Here is a 22,715-nt window from a genome sequence, read left to right as displayed (position 1 = left end):
TAGACGGGTCTATTATCCATGGCACACCCTCTGAGAGGTGGTCCATGTCTAGCCACCAGGATAGCGATTCTAAGACATCTTTGGAAAGAGTTATTTTGCTTTCTAGATGTCCGTCTTTATCCTGAGCCGACAATACCTCATACTGTAATTGACGAGTATGAAATTGTGCCCATGGTACAGCAGGGATACATGATGATAATGACCCCAGTAAGGACATGCTCTTCCTTAGTGTCATGTAGGGGTTGCGTATTGCGTCTGATACCCTTGATTGTATAATCAGTTTCTTTGCCTGGGGGAGGAAGCATCTCTGACTTACGGAGTCTAGCTGGATTCCTAGAAATGTCTGGACGGTTTCTGGATTCAGCCGGGATTTTTCGAAGTTGATGATCCAACCTAACTCCTGTAGGGACGAGATCGTATTAGATAGACGAGTTTTACACTGAAGCATGGAATTTCCCACCACTAGAAAGTCATCTAGGTAGGGTATTATCAAGGTATCTTGTTGACGTAGATGAGCCATTACTTCTAATATCACTTTAGTGAAGATGCGGGGAGCCATAGAAAGCCCAAATGGCATTGCAACATACTGAAAGTGACGAACCTGTCCTCCCAGGATGACTGCTACCCTTAGATACTTTTGATGTTCCGGATGTATGGGAAGATGATAATAAGCATCCTTTAAGTCTATTCCGGCCATGACACACCTAGGAAACAAGAGTTTTATGGTTGAACTAATAGATTCCATTTTGAAGGTATGATTACGCAGGAAGGCATTTAACCTCTTGAGGTTTATGATGGTTCTAAATGAACCATCAGGCTTATTGATCAAGAATAAAGGGGAATAGAACCCCTTCCCTTCTTGATCTCGGGGAACTTCTATCAGGACTTTTTTAGACAGAAGAGATAGGATCTCTGATTCCAGAGCCCTTTGTTGGTCTTGACCTTTTGGAGATGTTACTATAAAGGAATCCCAAGGGATTCGATCAAATTCCAATTTTAGGCCGTATTGTACAATGTCCAGAATCCACTGGCTGGATGTAATTTGTTCCCATCTGGGGAAGAAGAATTTCAATCTGCCGCCTACCTCCTGGTTAGCGGTATTTACGTTTCGGGTTATGGGACCCGCTAAAGAAGGCACCTTTTTGCTTCGGGTCCTTCGACTCCCATCGCTCCCTTTGTTCGAACGGCTTGTTCCTGGTAAAGGGACGTCTTTTGAAGGCTCTCCTGTAGGATGGAAGATACTGGTTAGGGAAGCCTTTTTTCCTTTCACCTGCTTTACTTAGGAGCTCATCCAGTGCTTTTCCGAAAAGAAACTCACCCTGGCAGGGGATCGCACAAAGTTTTGCTTTGGCCTGTGCGTCCCCTTTCCAGTTCTTTAGCCAGAGTGCTCGCCGGGCTGTGTTCACTAGGCCGGCTGACCTGGCTGCTAGGCGTAGCGAGTCCACAGAGGCATCAGCCAGGAATGCTACTGCTTCTTTGATTAGAGGGAATTTCGGCAGGATTGACTCTCTCGAAGTTCTACCTCTAATCTGTTCCTCCAGTTGCTCCATCCATACTAGCAGTGACCTCGCAGTGCAGGTGCTAGATATGGCGGGTCTGAACGCCCCCGTGTTGGCTTCCCACGACCTTTTTAGTAAAGCCTCCGCTTTACGATCCAGCGGGTCTGTCAGGACTCCTGAATCTTCCACCGGTAAGACCGACTGTTTGGTTGTGGAGGCTACAGCGGCATCCACCTTCGGCACCTTTGACCAGGTATTTAGTTCCTCGTCACTGAAGGGATAGCGTCTTTTAGAGGATGATGGTAGAAAACCTCTATTTTGCTTATCCCACTCTTTTTTTACTATTTCTTTAATAGTTTTTATGACGGGGAAGGACCTACGTTTTTTCTGTCCTAACCCCGCGAACATGATGTCCTGAGCCGTTTTACTTTCTTTCTCGTCTGAGCACCCCATCGTGCTTCTGACGGATTTTATCAAATTGTCCACACTGCTGTTGGGAAGACAAAGTCCCCCTTCAGCCTCGGATGAGCTCGGCTGGGATTCCGCTTCGCCTGAGGATATACATACGTCCTCTGACTGTGAGCTGACCGGAGATTTGGACCTACTAGGCTGACGGGTACTGGTGGTACTAGCCTGTGCCAACCCCTGCATTTCTTCCCGGATTATAGCTCGGACATCTGACGGAGTCATTATGTTTTCCTGTCGTAAGGTTTGCACGATACATTCCGAACACAGTTTTTTGACATAATCATCCGGGAGGGGCTGTGTACATAAAGCACATTCCTTGTGCTTGGACTTGTGTGTCCTTTTCTTAGTCTAGAGGAAGGATACAGGAGGAACATATATCAGCATATAGGTAGAGACTCTTTCAAAAACTCACCCAGTGAAGCTGACAGGTACCGGTTCTGGAGGCGGATTTCGTTTGGTGGTAGAACCCTTCCCTGGAGGTCGATCACCACTTTTTGTGCTGCTCCTAGCGCTCCTCTCCTTGCTAGGAGAACGCTGTTGCACCGCGGGCAAGTGCGCATCGTCGGCCGGTGAAGCCATCTTACACACACCGGCCCGACGCTAGCGCTGCATTTTTAAAACTGCCGCCCATTCTCCTGCCTCCCCGGACCAACCCGGAAGTGCTCCAGCGACTTCCGGGTTAGACGCGCCGCTCTCACTCACCATGCGGCGGCTGGGGATATTAAGCCGGCCGCAGCAGCGCGCGCGTCCTCACGGTGCCGGGCGGACCCACGGTGACCGGACCCGGACCGTGGATGTATGGCCAGACGAGGGGGGAGGCTGCAAGCAGGGGCTCCCCCGCCGCTGCTTCTGGAACCGCAGCCCCTGCCGTTCCCATAGATACCGACGCAGGCGGGTGCATGGCCCAGGGATCCTCTTCATCTGTAGGTAAGTCGGGTCCCTGTAGGAACAGGAAACCTAAAACTGAGGAGGAGAGGGGACCGCCTCCTTTTATTCTGTAGGTTTCCTGTTCCTATGGGGCGGATCCCTCTCTCTCATGTGGGGTGCTGTCGTGGCGAAGGGTAAAATAAATGTAATACCATACACATTCTGTAGAAAGGCATGGCACGAGTTTAGAAAGTTAGCCAGGTTTTCAAATGTAGACAACCGCTTTAAGAATTTGTCAGTAGGCTCAACCCTCCTAATCTGTCTATATGGGCATGTAGGTGATAGGAAGCTGAATAAAGGGGTACCTTGATATCTGCAATCTGATGTCTGATTCCAGAGAAAGCCATGTATTTCTTATATGTATGTAACTGATCTCTTACAGGCTCTCGGGAGGATGCTGCCTGGAAGATAACTCGAGCTTACTTCACATGTAGGGGAGTTACCAGTGCGAGACAAGTCACTAACACAGAACAGCAGAAAGGGAATTTGTATCCTTACAAACACATTTTTTTAAGCTCTCCGAGCTCTGTTGTATTGTAATATTGGAACCCTGTCTGCCTATGAGGTGAAAGCTGAGAGGAACCTGCATATGTGTTAGTTATAATCACACACAGCTCTGCAGTGAGATCAGGAGAGCAGAGCAGAGAGCGGCCATTACACATCACACTGGTATCGCCCCCTTCACGTAAAATAAGCTCTGGAGGCAGAGTTATCTTTACAGGCACCCTCCTCCCCATATCCTGGAAGAGGTCATTGATATAAAGAGATAGAAGATGATTTATTCACAGCAAGGCATCTGATATGAGGCATACAGGTATTCATCATTCTATAACCTATATGCCCATATTAATAGTTTATTAAAGGGAATCTATCACCCTATTTTAGGCCTATAAACTAAGGCCACCAGCATCAGAGGCTTATCTACAGCAGAGGCATCAAACTGCATTCCTCGAGGGCCGCAAACCATGAGGGTTTTCAAGATTTCCTTAGCATTCCACAAGGTGCTGGAATCATTCTGTGCAGGTGATTAAATTATCACCTGTGCAATACAAGGAAATCCTGAAAACATGACCTGTTTGCGGCCCTCGAAGAATGCAGTTTGACACCTCTGATCTACAGCATTCTGTAATGCTGTAGATAAGCCCCTGATGTAACTTGAAAGATAAGAAAAACAAAGTTAGATTATACGCACCCAGGGGCGTTCCCGGTGCGGTCCGATGGGCATTGCGGTTCGGTCTGGGGCCTCCCATCTTCTTATGATAATGTCCTCTTCTTGTCTTCACACTGCGGCTCCGGCGCAGGCATACGTTGTCTGCCCTGTTGAGGGTAGAGCAAAGTACTGCAGTGCGCAGGTGCTGGGCCTCTCTGACCTTTCCCGGCGCCTGCGCACTGCAGTACCTTGCTCTGCCATCAACAGGGCAGACAAAGTACGCCTGCGCCGGAGCCGCGACAGGAAGGAAGGAAGAGGACGTCATCGCATGAAGATAGGAGGCACTGGACCTGGACGCCCATCGGACCGGACCGGGACCGCCCCTGGGTGAGTATAATCTAACTTGCTTTTCTTATCTTTTAGGTTACATCGGGGCTTATCTACAGCATTACAGAATGCTGTAGATAAGCCCCTGATGCCAGTGGCCGCAGCTTATAGGCCTAAAATGGGGTGACAGACTCCCATTTAAGATCAAATGTCTGGGCTAATGGCCATCCCTCATGCTGTAAGTTAGGAACCTGAGATGGCGCGGTTTGGATCTGCAAGGCGACCATGCCACTGGACTGAACTGTCAATATTCAGGAGCAAAGTAGGAAGCCTGGGGCAGTGAGCTGATGAAGATAGAACATTAGAACAACCTTTTATATATTTTGCCTAACGGCATTAGATCAACGTATGAATTTTTGGAGGTGTAGTCCATGTCTTTTTTGGTGTATAATATGTTCTTTCCTCTTTCTTGGACCAGCACTCTTCCTTTTTGGCACAGGTGATTTTAAACTTGCAGGAGACTGCAAAGAAAGGGGTCTAGACTATTTTTGCTCTCACTTGAGGAAGGTGAATTTCAATGCTCCTTTCATTTGGTGTTGGTGCTGTGTCGCGGCCATTGTTGCTGTGATTTTGTTCTGGTGGGGTGGTGCGGTCTGGAGTCGTGGGGACTCAGTCTTGCAGCATTGATCAGATTGCTAAACTGAGAACCTCATGGTCAGTTATATATATTTTGCCTAGCGGCATTAGATCAGCGTATGAATTTTTGGAGGTGCGGTCCATGCTCTTTTTTGGTGTACAACCCATTAACCTAGTGTGTGCACTCTGGGCTCCTCCTTTGCACTTCCAATGGAGAAAGTTTGGGCATTGTATGGTATATAGCATACAGAAATTTACAGTCAGCTTCGAGTGGTTGTCTCACACTGGCCAACCGGGCTCCCATCACAAAGATCTTCCCAAATATCCTCACGAAGTCGTATACTAGGTGCTCTTGCCACCCATTACTGTAAAGCTTTATGAATGTACAATTAGGTTCGGATCACTTCTAAGTTTGAGTTCTAGATCAAACCAGAAAAAGTGACCAACACAGGTGTGAACAGAGCTTGAGTTTTGTTCTGCCAAATCTTACCATTTGCAAAGCGGCATTGTTTGAGCACCTCCGAGAAGCCCTCACACAGCTTCAGGTCACCCTGGTTCTGAGCACACTCCAAGAACTGCTTAAGCTCATACTGGCAAGGAGAGTACTGAGATTGCTGCTGCTGGTACGCTGGCTGGGGCGCGACAGGCTCCTAGAAAATAAAAGCACGGTTAAAGATGGCTACTAAGTTGGACAAAAACATCAAGGGACTTTCCGTGTTGTATAACCCCATTATAGAATACAAGTGCTTGTGGTCGTGTTAAAAGGTTTTCAAGTTTCGGGAAAACGGTCTTCTAGCGCGGTGTGTTTTAAATCGTGTTCTTGGCTCACCCATCCCAGTTTGAGTTCAGAGCCTCCCCTGGTGCTTCCAGTGTCCGTTATTGTCTGTAGAGCAGTCATCACACTGACAGCACTGCAGCTAATCACTGAGCACGGCTGTGAGCATGTTGTGTAAAGCTGCTGAACTTACTGACACTCCGCATTGCTGTCAACGTGACATCTGCACTGCAAAAAAAAAACCAAAACGGCACATAAAGCAGAAGCGGAGACTGAGCTGGACCCGGGGTGGTTGAGTAAAGCTCAGTTGGTTTTTCAAACAAACGGCAGCCAAGAGATTGGTTTGCCAGGATTTGTCCTGTTTTAGAAAAACTGACAGGCAACGGCATAATTATCCCTTTCACTACCAATGACTTATCAGTCAGAGTCTGGCATAGACAGGGTTAAAACAACATAAGCATTAGATTTCTCTCCCCCTTTCACAAGATATTACAAATTGATGTGGCTGATATTGTAGTTAGGGGTCCAATAAGATCTGCAGATAGTTGGGAAAGGAGCGTTCCTAGGACTAAACACTGATTATTGGGCCTGTCTAAACAGACCAGTAAAGATGCAATGAACAAGCAAAAAGCTAATTTGTCGGGTGCGATAATTGTTAACCCCGAGTGACCGAGCCAACTTTGGCATCCGTGACCAAGACATGTATCACGTCACGTGGTAATAACTTTGGAAAGTTTCTTCTGATCCCAACAATAAAGAAAATTGTTTTCATGACACCATGTACTTAGTGATAAATGTTTGGAGTTTATGAAAATATCTGAAATTTGATGAAAATATCGAACAATTGCCAATTTTCAAACTGAGTTTTTATACCACAGCACCAGATCACTGAATTTTAGAACATTGGGCTGTAAAAAAAACAAACAAAACTTTTTTCCCCTAAAGAGATGCTATAGGTACAACTTTTTTTTTCAGAAGGGGTAATGGGAGAAAATGGCCCCAAAATGTGAAGAGCACACAGCAATACCCCATATGTGGTCATACACTACTGTTTGGGCAGACTGCACGGCGTGAAAAAGACAACATAGGGCTATTTGACTTTTGAAGTGCAAGGTTGGCTTGATTCGTTTGCAGGCACCATGAGCAGAGCCTCAGAGGTGGCAGATCATCAAAAACCCCAAAAGCGATCCCATGTAGAAAATGACACCACTCTGGGAATCATCTACGTGTGTTGGGACTACTAAGACTCCATCAGTGTTTTCCCAGAAATAATCAAGCAGTGGATATTGCTGAATGAGAACTGCAGATATGCCAGCTTAGTGCCCAGCTTGTGCTTTCAGGAGACACACGCCCAGTAACTTGTTAGGTGGGCTCGCCCCACTACCGCAATGCCAAACATGGGGATGCTAGCTGCGTTCAGTGCACTTCAGGGTCCAGAGGGAGAAGAGGTCCTTTGGCTTCAGGAGCAGATTTGGCAAGGCTGTTTTTTGGAGCCATGCTTCTTTTTAAGAGCCCTTGTGCCACCACGAAACTGGACTTTTTTTTATATTACTATAATGGAACAAAAAACCTGAGCACCAACTGCTAGTGTGAAGCGAGTCTAAGCAAACTTTCTGTTTATTAATATATTATATAAAGTCTAACATTAACATGTACTTAAAAATACAAAATCCCACCAACCAAAGCCCCAAGGCAGTTTAAAAGCATTACCTGGTAGGTGATGTCTGCCCTCGCAGGCTCAGAATTGTTTCCACCACCAAAGCCTCCAGTCATGGCATGTCCTAAGGTGTGACCAACCGCAGAACCAACTGCTACACCAGCTGCTGTGGTTGCCATTTGTGCCATCAGGCCAGGCTGTCTAGGTGCTGCCGCCGGTCCGAGTGCAGAAGCCGCAGGTGCCACAGGGGCAGGAGGACGTGCTGCAGGTGGCGGAGGAGGCCTCATCACAGGTGCCCGGCTGAGAAACAAAGCAAGCATTTGAAACCTTACCAAACATCTAACGAATGCGGCAACTTCTGACTGTATTGTTTCTTTACTGCGGTTTCATATGTTTTTATTGCAGAAATATCACCAAAATGTCAGATTTTGTACAAATAGTGGCAATAACTGCACTTCTTAAAAAAAAAATAAAAAAAAACCTTTAAGAGGCCGGTTCTTGGGATTGGTCAGAGTCCCAGCAATTAGGAAGGTATCCCGGATTTTATGGATATGAGATAACTTCCATACTTTGTACAAATCGAGTGTCTAAGCTACACAAACATAACAGTTTGGGTGCGCTCTTGCTCCGTGGCTGGTATAAAGGTCATGGAGGTCAATAGAGACTTCACACAACAAACAAGTAGCTATCCGGTTTATACCCAGATGTAACAAGCGGAGTGGTTACCCTGAGTTGCCTCATGCTAAATACTTTTTTTTTTTTTTTTTTAAACACCAGACAGGTTGTCAGGCCATGTTCCCATGTGCTTACCTGTTCAGGCCTCCAAACAAATGCACTATCAGGATGCAGCGGACCCATGTAGTTAAGATGGCGGAAACACAGGCGCAGCAATACCGATGAGACAACCACGCACAGCCTACCAATCCCAATGGCGAGGGTTACGAGCTTGCGTATTTAGGTCAAAATATTAACTAATACCTCACATTTTTTTTACCGTATATACTCGAGTATATGCCGAGATTTTCAGCCCAAATTTTTGGGCTGAAAGTGCCCCTCTCGGCTTATACTCGAGTCACGGTCTGTGGCAGGGTCGGCGGGTGAGGGCGCTGAGGCATACTTGCCTAGTCCCGGCGATCCTGACGCTCCCCCTGCCCGTCACACTGTCTCCGGGTGCCGCAGCTCTTCCCCTGTACAGCGGTCACGTGGGACCGCTCATTAAACTTATGAATATGTACTCCACTCCCATAGGGGTGGAGCCCCATATTCATTTCTCTAATCAGCGGTGCCGGTGACCGCTGATAGAGGAAGAGGCTGCGGCACCTGGAGACCAGCTGTCCGGGGGAAGGAGCGGGACGCCGGAAGCAGGTAAGTATTACATATTTACCTGTCCTCGTTCCACACGCCGGGCGCCGCTCCGTCTTCCCGGCATCTCTCCGCTCTGACTGTTCAGGTCAGAGGGCGCGGTGACGCATATAGTGTGCGCGCCGCCCTCTGCCTGATCAGTCAGTGCGGAGAGACGCCGGGACGCTGAGGAGCTGCAAGCAAGAGGTGAGTATGTGTTTTGTTTTTTTTATTGCAGCAGCAGCAGCGTTATATATGGCACAGATTTATGTGGAGCATCTATGGGGCCAAACTGAACGCTGCAGAGCATTCCATATGGGGCAGCTTTATAATGAGCATCTATGGGGCCATACTGAACGGTGCAGAGCATATATGGCACAGCTTTATAAGGAGCATCTATGGGGCCAAACTGAACGGTGCAGAGCATATAGGGCACAGCTTTATAAGGAGCATCTATGGGGCCATAATGAACGGTGCAGAGCATATATGGCACAGCTTTATAAGGAGCATCTATGGGGCCATAATGAACGGTACAGAGCATATATGGCACAGATTTATATGGAGCATCTATAGGGCCATAATGAACGGTGCAGAGCATTGTATATCTGGCACAGCTTTATATGGAGCATCTATGGGGCCATAATGAACGGTGCAGAGCATTCTATATGGCACAGCTATATATGGATAATATATGGGGCAATAATCAATGGTATGGAGCATTATATATGGCACAGCTTTATATGGAGCATCTATGGGGCAATAATGAATGGTATGGAGCATCTATTTTTATTTTTGAAATTCACCGGTAGCTGCTGCATTTTCCACCCTAGGCTTATACTCGAGTCATTAAGTTTTCCCAGTTTTTTTTGTGGCAAAATTAGGGGGGTCGGCTTATACTCGGGTCGGCTTATACTCGAGTATATACGGTATATGTGTTTTTTGCACTTTATTATTCAGGGTGCAGTTGGGCCCATTTGGCCTTGTAAACGGTGGTGCCCATTTACATGGGGTGCATCTGGATAGTGCTGGGCAGCCCGCCTGATCTAATAGAAGGGTGTCACTACTAGGCTGTTAACCTGGATGCTGTGCATCTCCATTGTATGAGCAGCGCTACATAAAAGTCTTTCATGTGCAGTAATATGCCAAGCAGCCACCCCCTCCATGGATTGGTAGGCTGTGAGTGGTTGCCTCATCGGTGTTTTGCACCTGTGTTGCTGCCATCTTAACCACATGGGTCCACCGCACCCTGAGAGTGCATTTGTTTGGGGGCCTGGGCAGGTTAACATCGCTGCCTTTTGCTAGTGTTTTTTTATTTTATTTTTTATGAGGATCTGTGAATCCTCTTTTTGTGCTATATTTGTTTAATGTCCCCATGTGCAAACACACTGCTTCTCTTCCCACTGCGTTTTATCTGCAGACGTCTACCCCAAAATACATGAGTAATTTGTTTGTGACTATTGCATTTTTGCTGCGTTTTATTGATGCCTTTTCCTCTTTTTTTGGTGCAAATTGGAAGACTTTTTGTAACGTTTCCTAGAGCAGTAACGCTAGGGTTCAGCTCTGCTCCGTCTACTGATAATGACCACGGACGGGTACTGCACATCCATGCCCTATTGATATGAATAGGGGGTGAATGGGCATTACCCACTATTAGCAGATGGAGCCGCCAGCACATAGAACAGCTGATCGGTGGGGGTGCCGGGGGCTGCACCCCCACCAATCAGACATTGTTGACCTATCCACAAGAATAGGTTATCAGTGTTGTAGTAGTGAGCAACCTCTAAAGAAGCGCTCCCATCGAAATTCTATCCTCTTGATATATTGCCATCATACTATATAGCACTGTGTACTAACAATTGCTCATTTTCCCCTTCTACCCAGCTAAGGCTACTTTCACACTAGCGTCGCTTGCTGTACGTCGCAATGCGTAGTTTTGGAGTAAAAACGCATCCTGCAAAATTGCCCGCAGGATGCGGTTTTCTCCATAGACTTGCATTAGCGTCCCATTGCGACCTGCTGACAGATTCCCTTTAATAACTAACTAGCTGAATCCCCTTCTAAACTCTATGCAGAAACAAGAAGTCAATTTTGCCTGTAAGACTCATCAGTCACTGCAAAAGTCCATGACAGAGGGGAGGGAGGAGCAGCTGGATAAGGTGTTCAAGAGGAATGATTTCTGCAGGGACAAGAGACTTGATGTTTCTAAATAGAGCAGAGAAAAGAAGAATTAGCTGGGTAGAAAGGCAAAATGAGCAATTGTAAGTACACAGTGCCATATGAGGATTGCAATACAAACACAGGGGGCACAAGTTCATGAAATCGCATCCCCTTTGCTTAAATAGTTACATTCAGCAGATTCTGTATAAAAAAAAAAAATAAGTGTTCATGTTATGCGGGAAAGTGACCCAAGGTGTTTTGTAAGCAATGTGGTCCCTTTATTGTTTAGTACGCAAAGCTCTGTGTGTAAAGGATCCACTATGGCCACATCAGCAAGCTGCAATACATGTTACCTATGTAGAGGGAATGTATGTGTATCCAACACTGACTTGCGTAATACACAGCCACTGCCCTCATGCCTGCACATGCTTCAAGAATAAGGGGAATTAAAGAAGCACCTGCACAAAATTGTTATTGCCTAAACCCGTGTAAGTGTATATGTAGTGTGGTAATGTACACCCAGAGCACAGTCTTCACAGGTTCCCAGGGCTGCTGCGGGCCTCTTCTCACTTATGACTTCTATTCCGACTCGCCAGATCACACTGGGATTTGTGTATGAGCCGGATGTCGCTGTAGTGTAGGGGTATGGAGCCTTTTCATATCACTTCATAGCCTTACAACAGAAAAGCGATTTCTGGCTCACATAGAGCCCAGTATGATCTGGGGAGTCAGAACAGAAGTCACGTGAGTGAGAAGAGGACCGCAGCTAGAAACCGAGGAAAACTGTGACCTCTAAGCAAACACAAGCACTTCTTTGGAGTTTTTGAGCTTTCTCACCATTGGAATTGGAACTAGCTGCGATTAATGTCACTGCATGGCATTCAGTCTAAATTGGACACATGTATAACCAGGTTACTATTGCCTTAGTCATCAGAGGGGTATCCACAACCTGGACAACCATGACATGTCACAGGATAGGCCATAAATGTCTGGTAAATGTGGGTCCTAAGTGCAGCTCTTAAGTGCTAAGTGAAAGGAAGGAGCTATGAACATGTATACCCCTCCTCCATTTACCTGCCCCTTGGATGCAATACATCAGGTATAGGCCAGATTAGCTTCTCACCATCAACTTCTGCCGTCCGCTCCTTTATCCCTAATGGTCCAGGGTGTCTGATTACAGACTGATGAACTGCACAACCCAGAACACCAAGAAGCCAGGTAAGCTGGGATCTGTAGTTCAACACCACAAGTGCTACAATGATAAATACTGGTCACTCTGAAGATGACAACAGTTTCTGCTGCTTTAGTTAGAAGCCTGAATACAGCGGCCAAAGTCACTGACAATTACAGCCACACAGAATGGGAATACATCAATATCTGCAACCTGATCCACCCTGATGTCAGAGGGCTATTGGTCTGTCACCGATGGCACATTTAGTATCCAGTCACCTCAGTAGTCCCCACAGACTTGGAATAAGGTGACATAACAAGAGCAATCGCCACTCCACTGAAATGGGCTCAGACCCCAGTGATTCCTGTGTATACGTGATTGAGATTCTTAGAAATGCTCTTTAAAGGGACCCTGTCACGTTGTACATGCAGTCCAATCTGTCATACTCTGAGTGACAGCTGAGTATGTATGAGTCCAATGGGTGGTCTTACTCAGTGAGTGACAGCTGTGTATTATGAATCCACTGGGCGGTCCTACTCATTGACTGACAGCTGTATGTATGAGTCTTGAGTGCGGTACTAGTTAGTGACTGACAGCTGAGTATGTATGAGTCCAGTGGGCGGTCCTACTCCGTGACCGACAGCTGTGTACGTATGAGACCAGTGGGCGGTCGTGCTCACTGAACGATAGCTGTGTATGTCCGAGTCCAGTCCTACTCAGTGAACGACACCTATGTATGTATGAGTCCAGTGGGCGGTCCTACTCAGTGAACGACACCTGTGTATGTATGAGTCCAGTGGGCGGTCCTACTCAGTGACTGACAGCTGAGTATGTGGGAGTCTGGTGGGCGGTCCTCAGTAATTGACAACTATGTCTGCAACCACAATCAAACAGGGAAGACTCACACTGAATAGGACCACCCACTAGACTCATCTGCCTGTAAACACCAGGAATTTCAATTAATAAAATGCAAGGTTTACTAAAACTTTTCCCACAAAAATGTATATCAGTCTGATCATCTCCGCCTGCCTACAGATCAGATACAATTTTTTAACATGACAGACGATAAGGACTTTTTTCTCCCTATAGGGCTAAGAACTTACCAGATATGGATCTCCGCAGGCGATTCTCCCGTTTCCTATGACGTCATGTCAACAAAGCAGTTCTCTCCTGCTCTGTGGACGAGGCGTCACTGCCGACATCATGCTCATTGACAGCCGGCTACCTGCACTTAGAGCAGAAAACAAGCTGCTCTGTCAACGTTACGGCCAAGGAAGCAGGAGCACCGCCGGCGGTCCATGCCTGCTCTGAGCTGCAGGAGACCATCGCTGGGCAGACCAGGCAGGTACTGCTGACAGCCCCAGCGACTAATTGCTCTGGGCACACCTGTATGACCAAAAGTCGGCGGCTACCTGGAGAAATAAAGTTCACTTTCTCCCTGGTGTCACACAGAGGACTGCTAGCCGGCACCTCAACAATGTTATTAACCCTATAGCTACATGTTAGTAACATTATCGCACCTGACAGGTTCCCTTTAAAGGAAATTTGTTGCCCTCTGGGAGGCTTTTAAGATGTTACTATGGGCATCCAGGTAATAGAATGATTAAAGGGAACCTGTCACCAGGTTTGGCAGATAAGAGATACGGCCAGCACCTTTCAGGGCGGATATACAGCATCCTATAATGATTATAGCGCCACAGCTGCACCTCACAGGTCACTGACGTACATGGGGGGGTGCGCTATGGTAATGATGGCAGGGTTTCTTCCAGGCACTGTACGCCCCGGGGCCTGGAAGAGATCATGAACAGAAGAGTAAAACTCCATTTCTCCCCAACTACACCGCAGCTATGAGGAATACGGGTGAGAAGATTTCTACCATTCTATTACCTGTATGCCCTCAGTAATAGGTTAAAGGCGTCCCAGGGGGTGAGAAATTGCCTTTAATGTGAGCAGAACAAATTGGACAGAACAGGAAGAAGGCTGCAGCCAATCATGTCCGATGATCTGCGGCAGCGGTCTCGTGATGACCTGAGATGAGCAGGGGACACTTGGCACTGGCCCAGGGGGCGCATAGGATTGCTTTATTACACTACCCTGGCGCCATTAACAACAGCTTTTAAAGTGGAGGAGAACCCCTGTAATAGACGACACATACGGGGCTCAGTAACCAGCACAGAAGGGAGACCATGCTGCCAGGCACACGTGACGCCAGAGAAGCCGGCGAACATGGAGTCCTCCCTCCCCCGTATCATCAGCCGTGCTGACCCTGCCCCGCAGCACACGGTACCTGGCCGGTGGCGCCATCCGGGACGTGCGGCTGCGACTCCCTCTTGGCATAGCTGTGACCGCTCGGTGTCTGTACTCGGTGTCTCTACGTCCTTCACCGCTGCGCTTTCAGTGTGGTTGCGTCAGAAGACGCGCCGGGCGCTTATATCACTTCTGACGCACAACGTAGCCACGCCCCCACGTACAGAGACGTGCATTAACTCCGCCCAGCTAGCGTCTGCAGTGTCAGCCATGAGCCGTGTGAAGGTCACAGCGTGACGCAGCAGTTGTGTAACGCGAACGCGTGACGTCATAAATCACATGAGCTTTATTAGTGGACAGTATGGCGAGCGCGTCACATGACGTAAAGGGCAGTAGCCTTAAAGGGGCATGCCAGTGACTGACGTTACTCCACTAGGGGTGCTGTGCTCCCGCAGTCCCATAGAGAGTGAATGAAGTGGCGATTGCACATGCCTAATGGATGCTCTGCTGATCTGTGCGGTTGCAGCGATCGGATCCCACCCATCACCTGTCTTGTCAATGGGTGCCTACTCCTTCCTACTGGGATACTGCAGGCCATGTTCACACAGTGATGCAACATCGTGCTAAAAAAAAAAAACACTTGAAAAACTCGGTTTATCTTTTTTTTTTTTTTTTTTAGAACCTTTAAAAAACGCTTGCTGCAATAAAGGTGCATGTTGTTGCTGTGAAGCCGAACCTGGGCCTCCGCTCCAACCAGGCATTTTTCTATCAAAAGCCTGCAAAAATACTTTAGGAAAATAAGGGCGTGTTCGCACCGAGGGCCCGATTCCTCAGGGAAAATAAGGGCGTGTTCGCACCGAGGGCCCGATGTTATGATTGAACTGGTGGTTAGGAGCACTAGAAATGACCAGATGAGCAAACTAGTAATACAGGACGAGCTCTGGGAAGTGGGAGCTCTGCTGACCGCAGCCCCTAATACTATCAAACAACAACTAGAAATAGCCGTGGAGCGTTCCTGACTCTGCCTAGACGCCTCTTCACAGCCTAAGAGCTAACTACCCCTAAAGACAGAAAATACAGCCTACCTTGCCTCAGAGAAATTCCCCAAAGAAATAGGCAGCCCCCACATATATTGACTGTGAGTTAAGATGGAAGTCACAAACACAGGAATGAAATAGGTTTCAGCATAGGAGGCCAGACTTAACTAAACAGTCTGAGGATAGAAAAGGTATCTTTGCGGTCAGCATAAAAACTAACAAAAAACCACACAGAGTGTGCAAAAGAAACCACTGCACCGACTCACGGCGCGGTGGTGCCACTCTGCATCGCAGAGCTTCCAGCTAACAGGACAAAATCATGATAGCAAGCTGGACAAAAAAACAGTGGTAACAAAAAAGCTAGCAGGGACTTAGCTTTTGCTGAAGTAGACAGGTCATCTGAAAGATCCAAGAGGACTGAACCAGTACTAGGACATTGACAGCTGGCATCAAGTAACGATCTGAGTGGAGTTAAATAGAGCAGCCAGCCAAGGCCTGAATGAGATCAGCTGGAGAAGAAATCTCAGAATCAGCAGCTCCACTCACAGCCACCAGAGGGAGTCCATGAACAGAACTCGCCGAAGTACCATTCACAACCACAGGAGGGAGCTCGAGAACAGAATTCACAACAGTACCACCCCCTTGAGGAGGGGTCACCGAACCCTCACCAGAGCCTCCAGGCCGCTCCGGACGAGCCAAATGAAAGGCACGAACAAGATCGGCAGCATGAACATCAGAGGCAACCACCCAGGAATTATCCTCCTGACCATAACCTTTCCACTTGACTAGGTACTGAAGTTTCCGTCTCGAAATACGAGAATCCAAAATCTTCTCCACCACATACTCCAACTCCCCCTCAACCAACACCGGGGCAGGAGGATCAACGGAGGGAACCATAGGAGCCACATATCTCCGCAACAACGACCTATGGAACACATTATGGATGGCGAAAGAAGCTGGAAGGTCCAAACGAAATGACACAGGATTAAGAATTTCAGAAATCTTAGGCTACGTTCACATTTGCGTTGTGCGCCGCAGCGTCGGCGCCGCAGCGCACAACGCAAACAAAAACGTGGCAAAACGCACGCTAAAACGCTGCGTTTTGCGCCGCATGCGTCCTTTTTGGCCGAAAGTTGGACGCAAAAAAAATGCAACTTGATGCGTTTCTTGCGTCCAACGCTTGCGGCCATGCGGCGCAAAACGCAGCACAACGCATGTCCATGCGCCCCCATGTTAAATATAGGGGCGCATGACGCATGCGGCGACGCTGCGGCGCCCGACGCTGCGGCGCTGACCGCAAATGTGAACGTAGCCTTATAAGGACCAATGAAACGAGGCTTAAACTTAGGAGACGAAACCTTCATAGGAACAAAACGAGATGACAACCAAACCAAATCCCCAACACAAAGTCGGGGACCAACACAGCGACGGCGGTTAGCGAAACGTTGAGCCTTCTCCTGGGACAATGTCAAATTGTCCACTACGTGAGTCCAAATTTGCTGCAACCTGTCCACCACAGAATCCACACCAGGACAGTCCGAAGGCTCAACCTGCCCTGAAGAAAAACGAGGGTGGAAACCAGAATTACAGAAAAAAGGCGAAACCAAAGTGGCCGAGCTGGCCCGATTATTAAGGGCGAACTCAGCCAAAGGCAAGAAGGACACCCAATCATCCTGATCAGCAGAAACAAAGCATCTCAGATATGTTTCCAAAGTCTGATTGGTTAGTTCGGTTTAGCCATTTGTCTGAGGATGGAAAGCTGAAGAAAAAGACAAATCAATGCCCATCTTAGCACAAAAGGACCACCAAAATCTTGAAACAAACTGGGAACCTCTGTCCGACACGATGTTCTCCGGAATGCCATGTAAACGAACCACATGCTGGAAAAACAATGGAACCAAATCAGAGGAGGAAGGCAATTTAGGCAAAGGTACCAAATGGACCATCTTAGAGAAGCGATCACAAACCACCCAGATAACTGACATCCTCTGAGAGACAGGGAGATCTGAAATAAAATCCATGGAAATATGCGTCCAGGGCCTTTTCGGGACCAGCAAGGGCAAAAGCAACCCACTGGCACGAGAACAGCAGGGCTTAGCCCGAGCACAAGTCCCACAGGACTGCACAAAAGAACGCACATCTCGCGACAAGGAAGGCCACCAAAAGGATCTAGCCACCAAATCTCTGGTACCAAAGATTCCAGGATGACCAGCCAACACTGAACAATGAACCTCAGACATAACTCTACTAGTCCATCTATCAGGGACAAACAGCTTCTCCGCTGGGCAACGGTCAGGTCTATCAGCCTGAAACTCCTGCAGCACCCGTCGCAAATCAGGGGAGATGGCAGACAAAATTACCCCCTCTTTGAGAATACCAGCCGGCTCAGGAACTCCCGGAGAATCAGGCACAAAACTCCTTGAAAGGGCATCAGCCTTCACATTCTTAGAACCCGGAAGGTACGAAACTACAAAATTGAAGCGGGAGAAAAACAGCGACCATCGAGCCTGTCTAGGATTCAACCGCTTGGCAGACTCGAGATAAGTCAGATTCTTGTGATCCGTCAAGACCACCACGCGATGTTTGGCTCCTTCAAGCCAATGTCGCCACTCCTCAAACGCCCACTTCATAGCCAACAACTCTAGATTACCCACATCATAATTGCGCTCAGCAGGCGAAAACTTTCTAGAAAAGAAAGCACATGGTTTCATCACAGAGCCATCAGAAACTCTTTGAGGGCTGTCCCACACGTCCAGATAATTCCGGTACCGGAATAAATCGGTACCGGAGTTATCCGTGTCCGTGTGCCTGGGAACTCACGGAGGCCATACGTGCGGCACACGTGTGCCGCCCGTATGGCGAGTGGGTACCACACGGAGCGTGTGGTACCCACTCTGCATGGTGCTGAAGCTGCGATTCATATCTTCCCTGCAGCAACGTTTGCTGTAGAGAAAATATGAAGAATAGTGTTTAAAATAAAGATCCATGTGTCCGCCGCCCCCCCCACCCCCTGTGCGCCCCCCCGCTGGTCAGAAAATACTTACCCGCTCCCTCGCTGCTTCCTGGTCTGGCCGCGGCTTCTCCTGCATGCGGTCACGTGGGCCCGATCATTTACAGTCATGAATATGTGGCTCCACCTCCCATAGGGGCGGAGCCGACTATTCATGATTGTAAATGATCGGCCCCACGTGACCGCATACAGTAGGAGGCGCGGCCAGACCAGGAAGGAGCGAGGGAGCGGGTGAGTATTTTCTGACCAGCGGGGGGGCGCACAGGGGGTGGGGGGGCGGCGGACACATGGATCTTTATTTTTAACACTATTCTTCATATTTTCTCTACAGCAAACGCTGCTACAGGGAAGATATGAATACCGGCTTCAGCACCATGTGGGGGGGACAGCGCTTACTGTAGCGCTGTCTCCTGCACGCACACGGACCCCAGACGGAGAATGTCCGTGTGAGGTCCGTGTTTTACGCGGACCCATTGACTCTATTGGGTCCGTGTAAAACGTGCACTCCCACGAACACTGACATGTCTCCGTGTTTGGCACACGGAGACACGGTCCGCAAAAAATCAATGACATCTGAACAGATGCATTGATTTTTATGTGTATACGTGTGTCAGTGTCTCCGGTACGTGAGGAAACTGTCACCTCACGTACCGGAGCCACTGACGTGTGAAACCGGCCTGAGACAAAACAGCCCCTGCTCCAATCTCAGAAGCATCCACCTCGACCTGAAACGGGAGCGAAACATCTGGCTGACACAACACAGGGGCAGAAGAAAAACGACGCTTCAGCTCCTGAAAAGCCTCAACGGCCGCAGAGGACCAATTGACCACATCAGCACCTTTCTTGGTTAAATCAGTCAATGGTTTAACAACACTAGAAAAATTAGCGATGAAGCGACGGTAAAAATTAGCAAAGCCCAGAAATTTCTGAAGGCTCTTCACAGAAGTAGGCTGAGTCCAATCATAAATGGCCTGAACTTTAACAGGGTCCATCTCGATAGTAGAAGAGGAAAAAATGAAGCCCAAAAATGAAACCTTCTGAAATCCAAAGAGAAATTTAGACCCCTTCACAAACAAGGAATGAGCACGAAGGACTTGGAACACCATTCTGACCTGCTTCACATGAGACTCCCAATCGTCCGAAAAGACCAACATATCATCCAAATATACGATCATGAATCTATCCAGGTACTTTCGGAAGATGACATGCATAAAGGACTGAAACACAGATGGAGCATTAGAAAGCCCGAAAGGCATCACCAAGTACTCAAAATGGCCCTCGGGCGTATTAAATGCTGTTTTCCATTCGTCGCCCCGTTTAATATGCACAAGATTATACGCCCCTCGAAGATCTATCTTGGTGAACCAGCTAGCTCCCTTAATCCGAGCAAACAAGTCAGACAGTAGCGGCAAAGGGTACTGAAATTTGACGGTGATTTTATTAAGAAGGCGGTAATCTATACAAGGTCTCAGAGAACCATCCTTCTTGGCCACAAAAAAGAACCCTGCTCCCAACGGTGACGACGACGGGCGAATATGCCCTTTCTCCAAGGACTCCTTTATATAACTCCGCATTGCAGCGTGTTCTGGCACAGATAAATTGAACAGTCGGCCCTTCGGAAACTTACTACCAGGAATCAAATTAATAGCACAATCACAATCCCTATGAGGAGGTAGGGCACTGGATTTGGGCTCATCAAATACATCCCGGTAATCCGACAAGAACTCAGGGACTTCAGAAGGATGAGAAGACGAAATAGACAACAATGGGACATCTCCATGTACTCCTTGACAACCCCAACTGGATACAGACATTGATTTCCAATCCAATACTGGATTATGGACCTGTAGCCATGGCAAACCCAAAACGACCACATCATGCAGATTATGCAACACCAAAAAGCGAATATCCTCCTGATGTGCAGGAGCCATGCACATGGTCAATTGAGTCCAGTACTGAGGCTTATTCTTGGCCAAAGGAGTAGCATCAATTCCTCTCAAGAGAATAGGATACTGTAAGGGCTCCAAGAAAAAACCACAGCGCCTGGCAAACTCCAAGTCCATCAAATTCAGGGCAGCGCCCGAATCCACAAATGCCATAACAGAATAGGACGACAAAGAGCAAATCAGAGTAACGGACAAAAGAAATTTTGGCTGTACCGTACCAATGGTGGCAGACCTAGCGAACCGTTTAGTGCGCTTAGGACAATCAGAGATAGCATGAGTGGAGTCACCACAGTAAAACCACAGCCCATTCTGACGTCTGTATTCTTGCCGTTCAGCTCTAGTCAAAGTCCTATCACATTGCAAAGGCTCAGGCTTCTGCTCAGAAAACACCGCCAAATGGTGCACATTTTTGCGCTCACGTAAGCGTCGATCGATCTGAATGGCCAAGGACATAGACTCATTCAGACCAGCAGGCGTGGGGAATCCCACCATAACATCCTTAAGGGCTTCAGAAAGACCCTTTCTGAAAATTGCCGCAAGGGCACATTCATTCCACTGAGTCAGCACAGACCACTTTCTAAACTTCTGACAATATACCTCCGCTTCATTCTGACCCTGACACAAAGCCAGCAAAATTTTCTCTGCCTGATCCACTGAATCTGGTTCATCATAAAGCAATCCAAGCGCCAGAAAAAACTCATCTACATTACGCAATGCAGGATCTCCTGGCGCAAGGGAAAATGCATTAACACTTTAAGGGCCAGCTGTACTATTATGATTGAACTGGTGGTTAGGAGCACTAGAAATGACCAGATGAGCAAACTAGTAATACAGGACGAGCTCTGGGAAGTGGGAGCTCTGCTGACCGCAGCCCCTAATACTATCAAACAACAAGTAGAAATAGCCGTGGAGCGTTCCTGACTCTGCCTAGATGCCTCTTCACAGCCTAAGAGCTAACTACCCCTAAAGACAGAAAATACAGCCTACCTTGCCTCAGAGAAATTCCCCAAAGAAATAGGCAGCCCCCACATATATTGACTGTGAGTTAAGATGGAAGTCACAAACACAGGAATGAAATAGGTTTCAGCATAGGAGGCCAGACTTAACTAAACAGACTGAGGATAGAAAAGGTATCTTTGCGGTCAGCATAAAAACTAACAAAAAACCACGCAGAGTGTGCAAAAGAAACCACCGCACCGACTCATGGCGCGGTGGTGCCACTCTGCATCGCAGAGCTTCCAGCTAACAGGACAAAATCATGATAGCAAGCTGGACAAAAAAACAGTGGTAACAAAAAAGCTAGCAGGGACTTAGCTTTTGCTGAAGTAGACAGGTCATCTGAAAGATCCAAGAGGACTGAACCAGTACTAGGACATTGACAGCTGGCATCAAGTAACGATCTGAGTGGAGTTAAATAGAGCAGCCAGCCAAGGCCTGAACGAGATCAGCTGGAGAAGAAATCTCAGAACCAGCAGCTCCACTCACAGCCACCAGAGGGAGTCCATGAACAGAACTCGCCGAAGTACCATTCACAACCACAGGAGGGAGCTCGAGAACAGAATTCACAACAGCCAGATTCCTCAGGGAAAATAAGGGCGTGTTCGCACCGAGGGCCCGATTCCTCAGGGAAAATAAGGGCGTGTTCGCACCGAGGGCCCGATTCCTCAGGGAAAATAAGGGCGTGTTCGCACCGAGGGCCCGATTCCTCAGGGAAAATAAGGGCGTGTTCGCACCGAGGGCCCGATTCCTCAGGGAAAATAAGGGCGTGTTCACACCGAGGGCCCGATTCCTCAGGGAAAATAAGGGCGTGTTCGCACCGAGGGCCCGATTCCTCAGGGAAAATAAGGGCGTGTTCACACAGAGGGCCCGATTCCTCAGGGAAAATAAGGGCGTGTTCACACTGAGGGCCCGATTCCTCAGGGAAAATAAGGGCATGTTCACACTGAGGTCCCGATTCCTCAGGGAAAATAAGGGCGTGTTCACACTGAGGGCCCGATTCGTCAGGGAAAATAAGGGTGTGTTCACACTGAGGGCCCGATTCCTCAGGGAAAATAAGGGCGTGTTCACACTGAGGGCCCGATTCCTCAGGGAAAATAAGGGCGTGTTCACACTGAGGGCCCGATTCCTCAGGGAAAATAAGGGCGTGTTCACACTGAGGGCCCGATTCCTCGTGACTGCCATTGCCCATGCTGGATCTGCTGCAGTGAGTGGCTCCTGATCCATCGGGGTCTGGCATATGGTACTCATTACCTGGAGTAAGATCCTGGCGTAGCGAACACCCATCATTAGGGATGAGCGGCCCCTGCAGGTTCGGGTTCTGGCACCCACACCAAACCTTATTCCACAGTTCAGTGCAGATACCAGGCC

The 22,715-nt window shown here is 48.1% G+C and overlaps 1 protein-coding gene across 1 annotated transcript in view; it reads right to left on the bottom strand.

Moving 5' to 3' along the window:
- Positions 1-14,557, bottom strand: part of CHCHD2 (coiled-coil-helix-coiled-coil-helix domain containing 2) — a 19,081-nt gene extending 4,524 nt beyond the window's left edge. The window contains exons 1-3 of the mRNA XM_077296406.1: positions 14,396-14,557; positions 7,493-7,739; positions 5,498-5,657 (exon numbers count right to left, since the gene is read on the bottom strand). Of these exons, the coding sequence (XP_077152521.1) occupies positions 5,498-5,657; positions 7,493-7,739; positions 14,396-14,445 (457 nt within the window). The 5' untranslated portion in view covers positions 14,446-14,557. The remainder of the gene's footprint in view (positions 1-5,497; positions 5,658-7,492; positions 7,740-14,395) is intronic.
- Between the last annotated feature and the right edge of the window lie 8,158 nt (positions 14,558-22,715).

The sequence above is a fragment of the Ranitomeya variabilis genome, chromosome 3 (assembly GCF_051348905.1).
Source record: "Ranitomeya variabilis isolate aRanVar5 chromosome 3, aRanVar5.hap1, whole genome shotgun sequence".
Taxonomy (NCBI): Eukaryota; Metazoa; Chordata; class Amphibia; order Anura; family Dendrobatidae; genus Ranitomeya; species Ranitomeya variabilis.
This window is presented reverse-complemented; position numbering and strand designations above follow the sequence as displayed.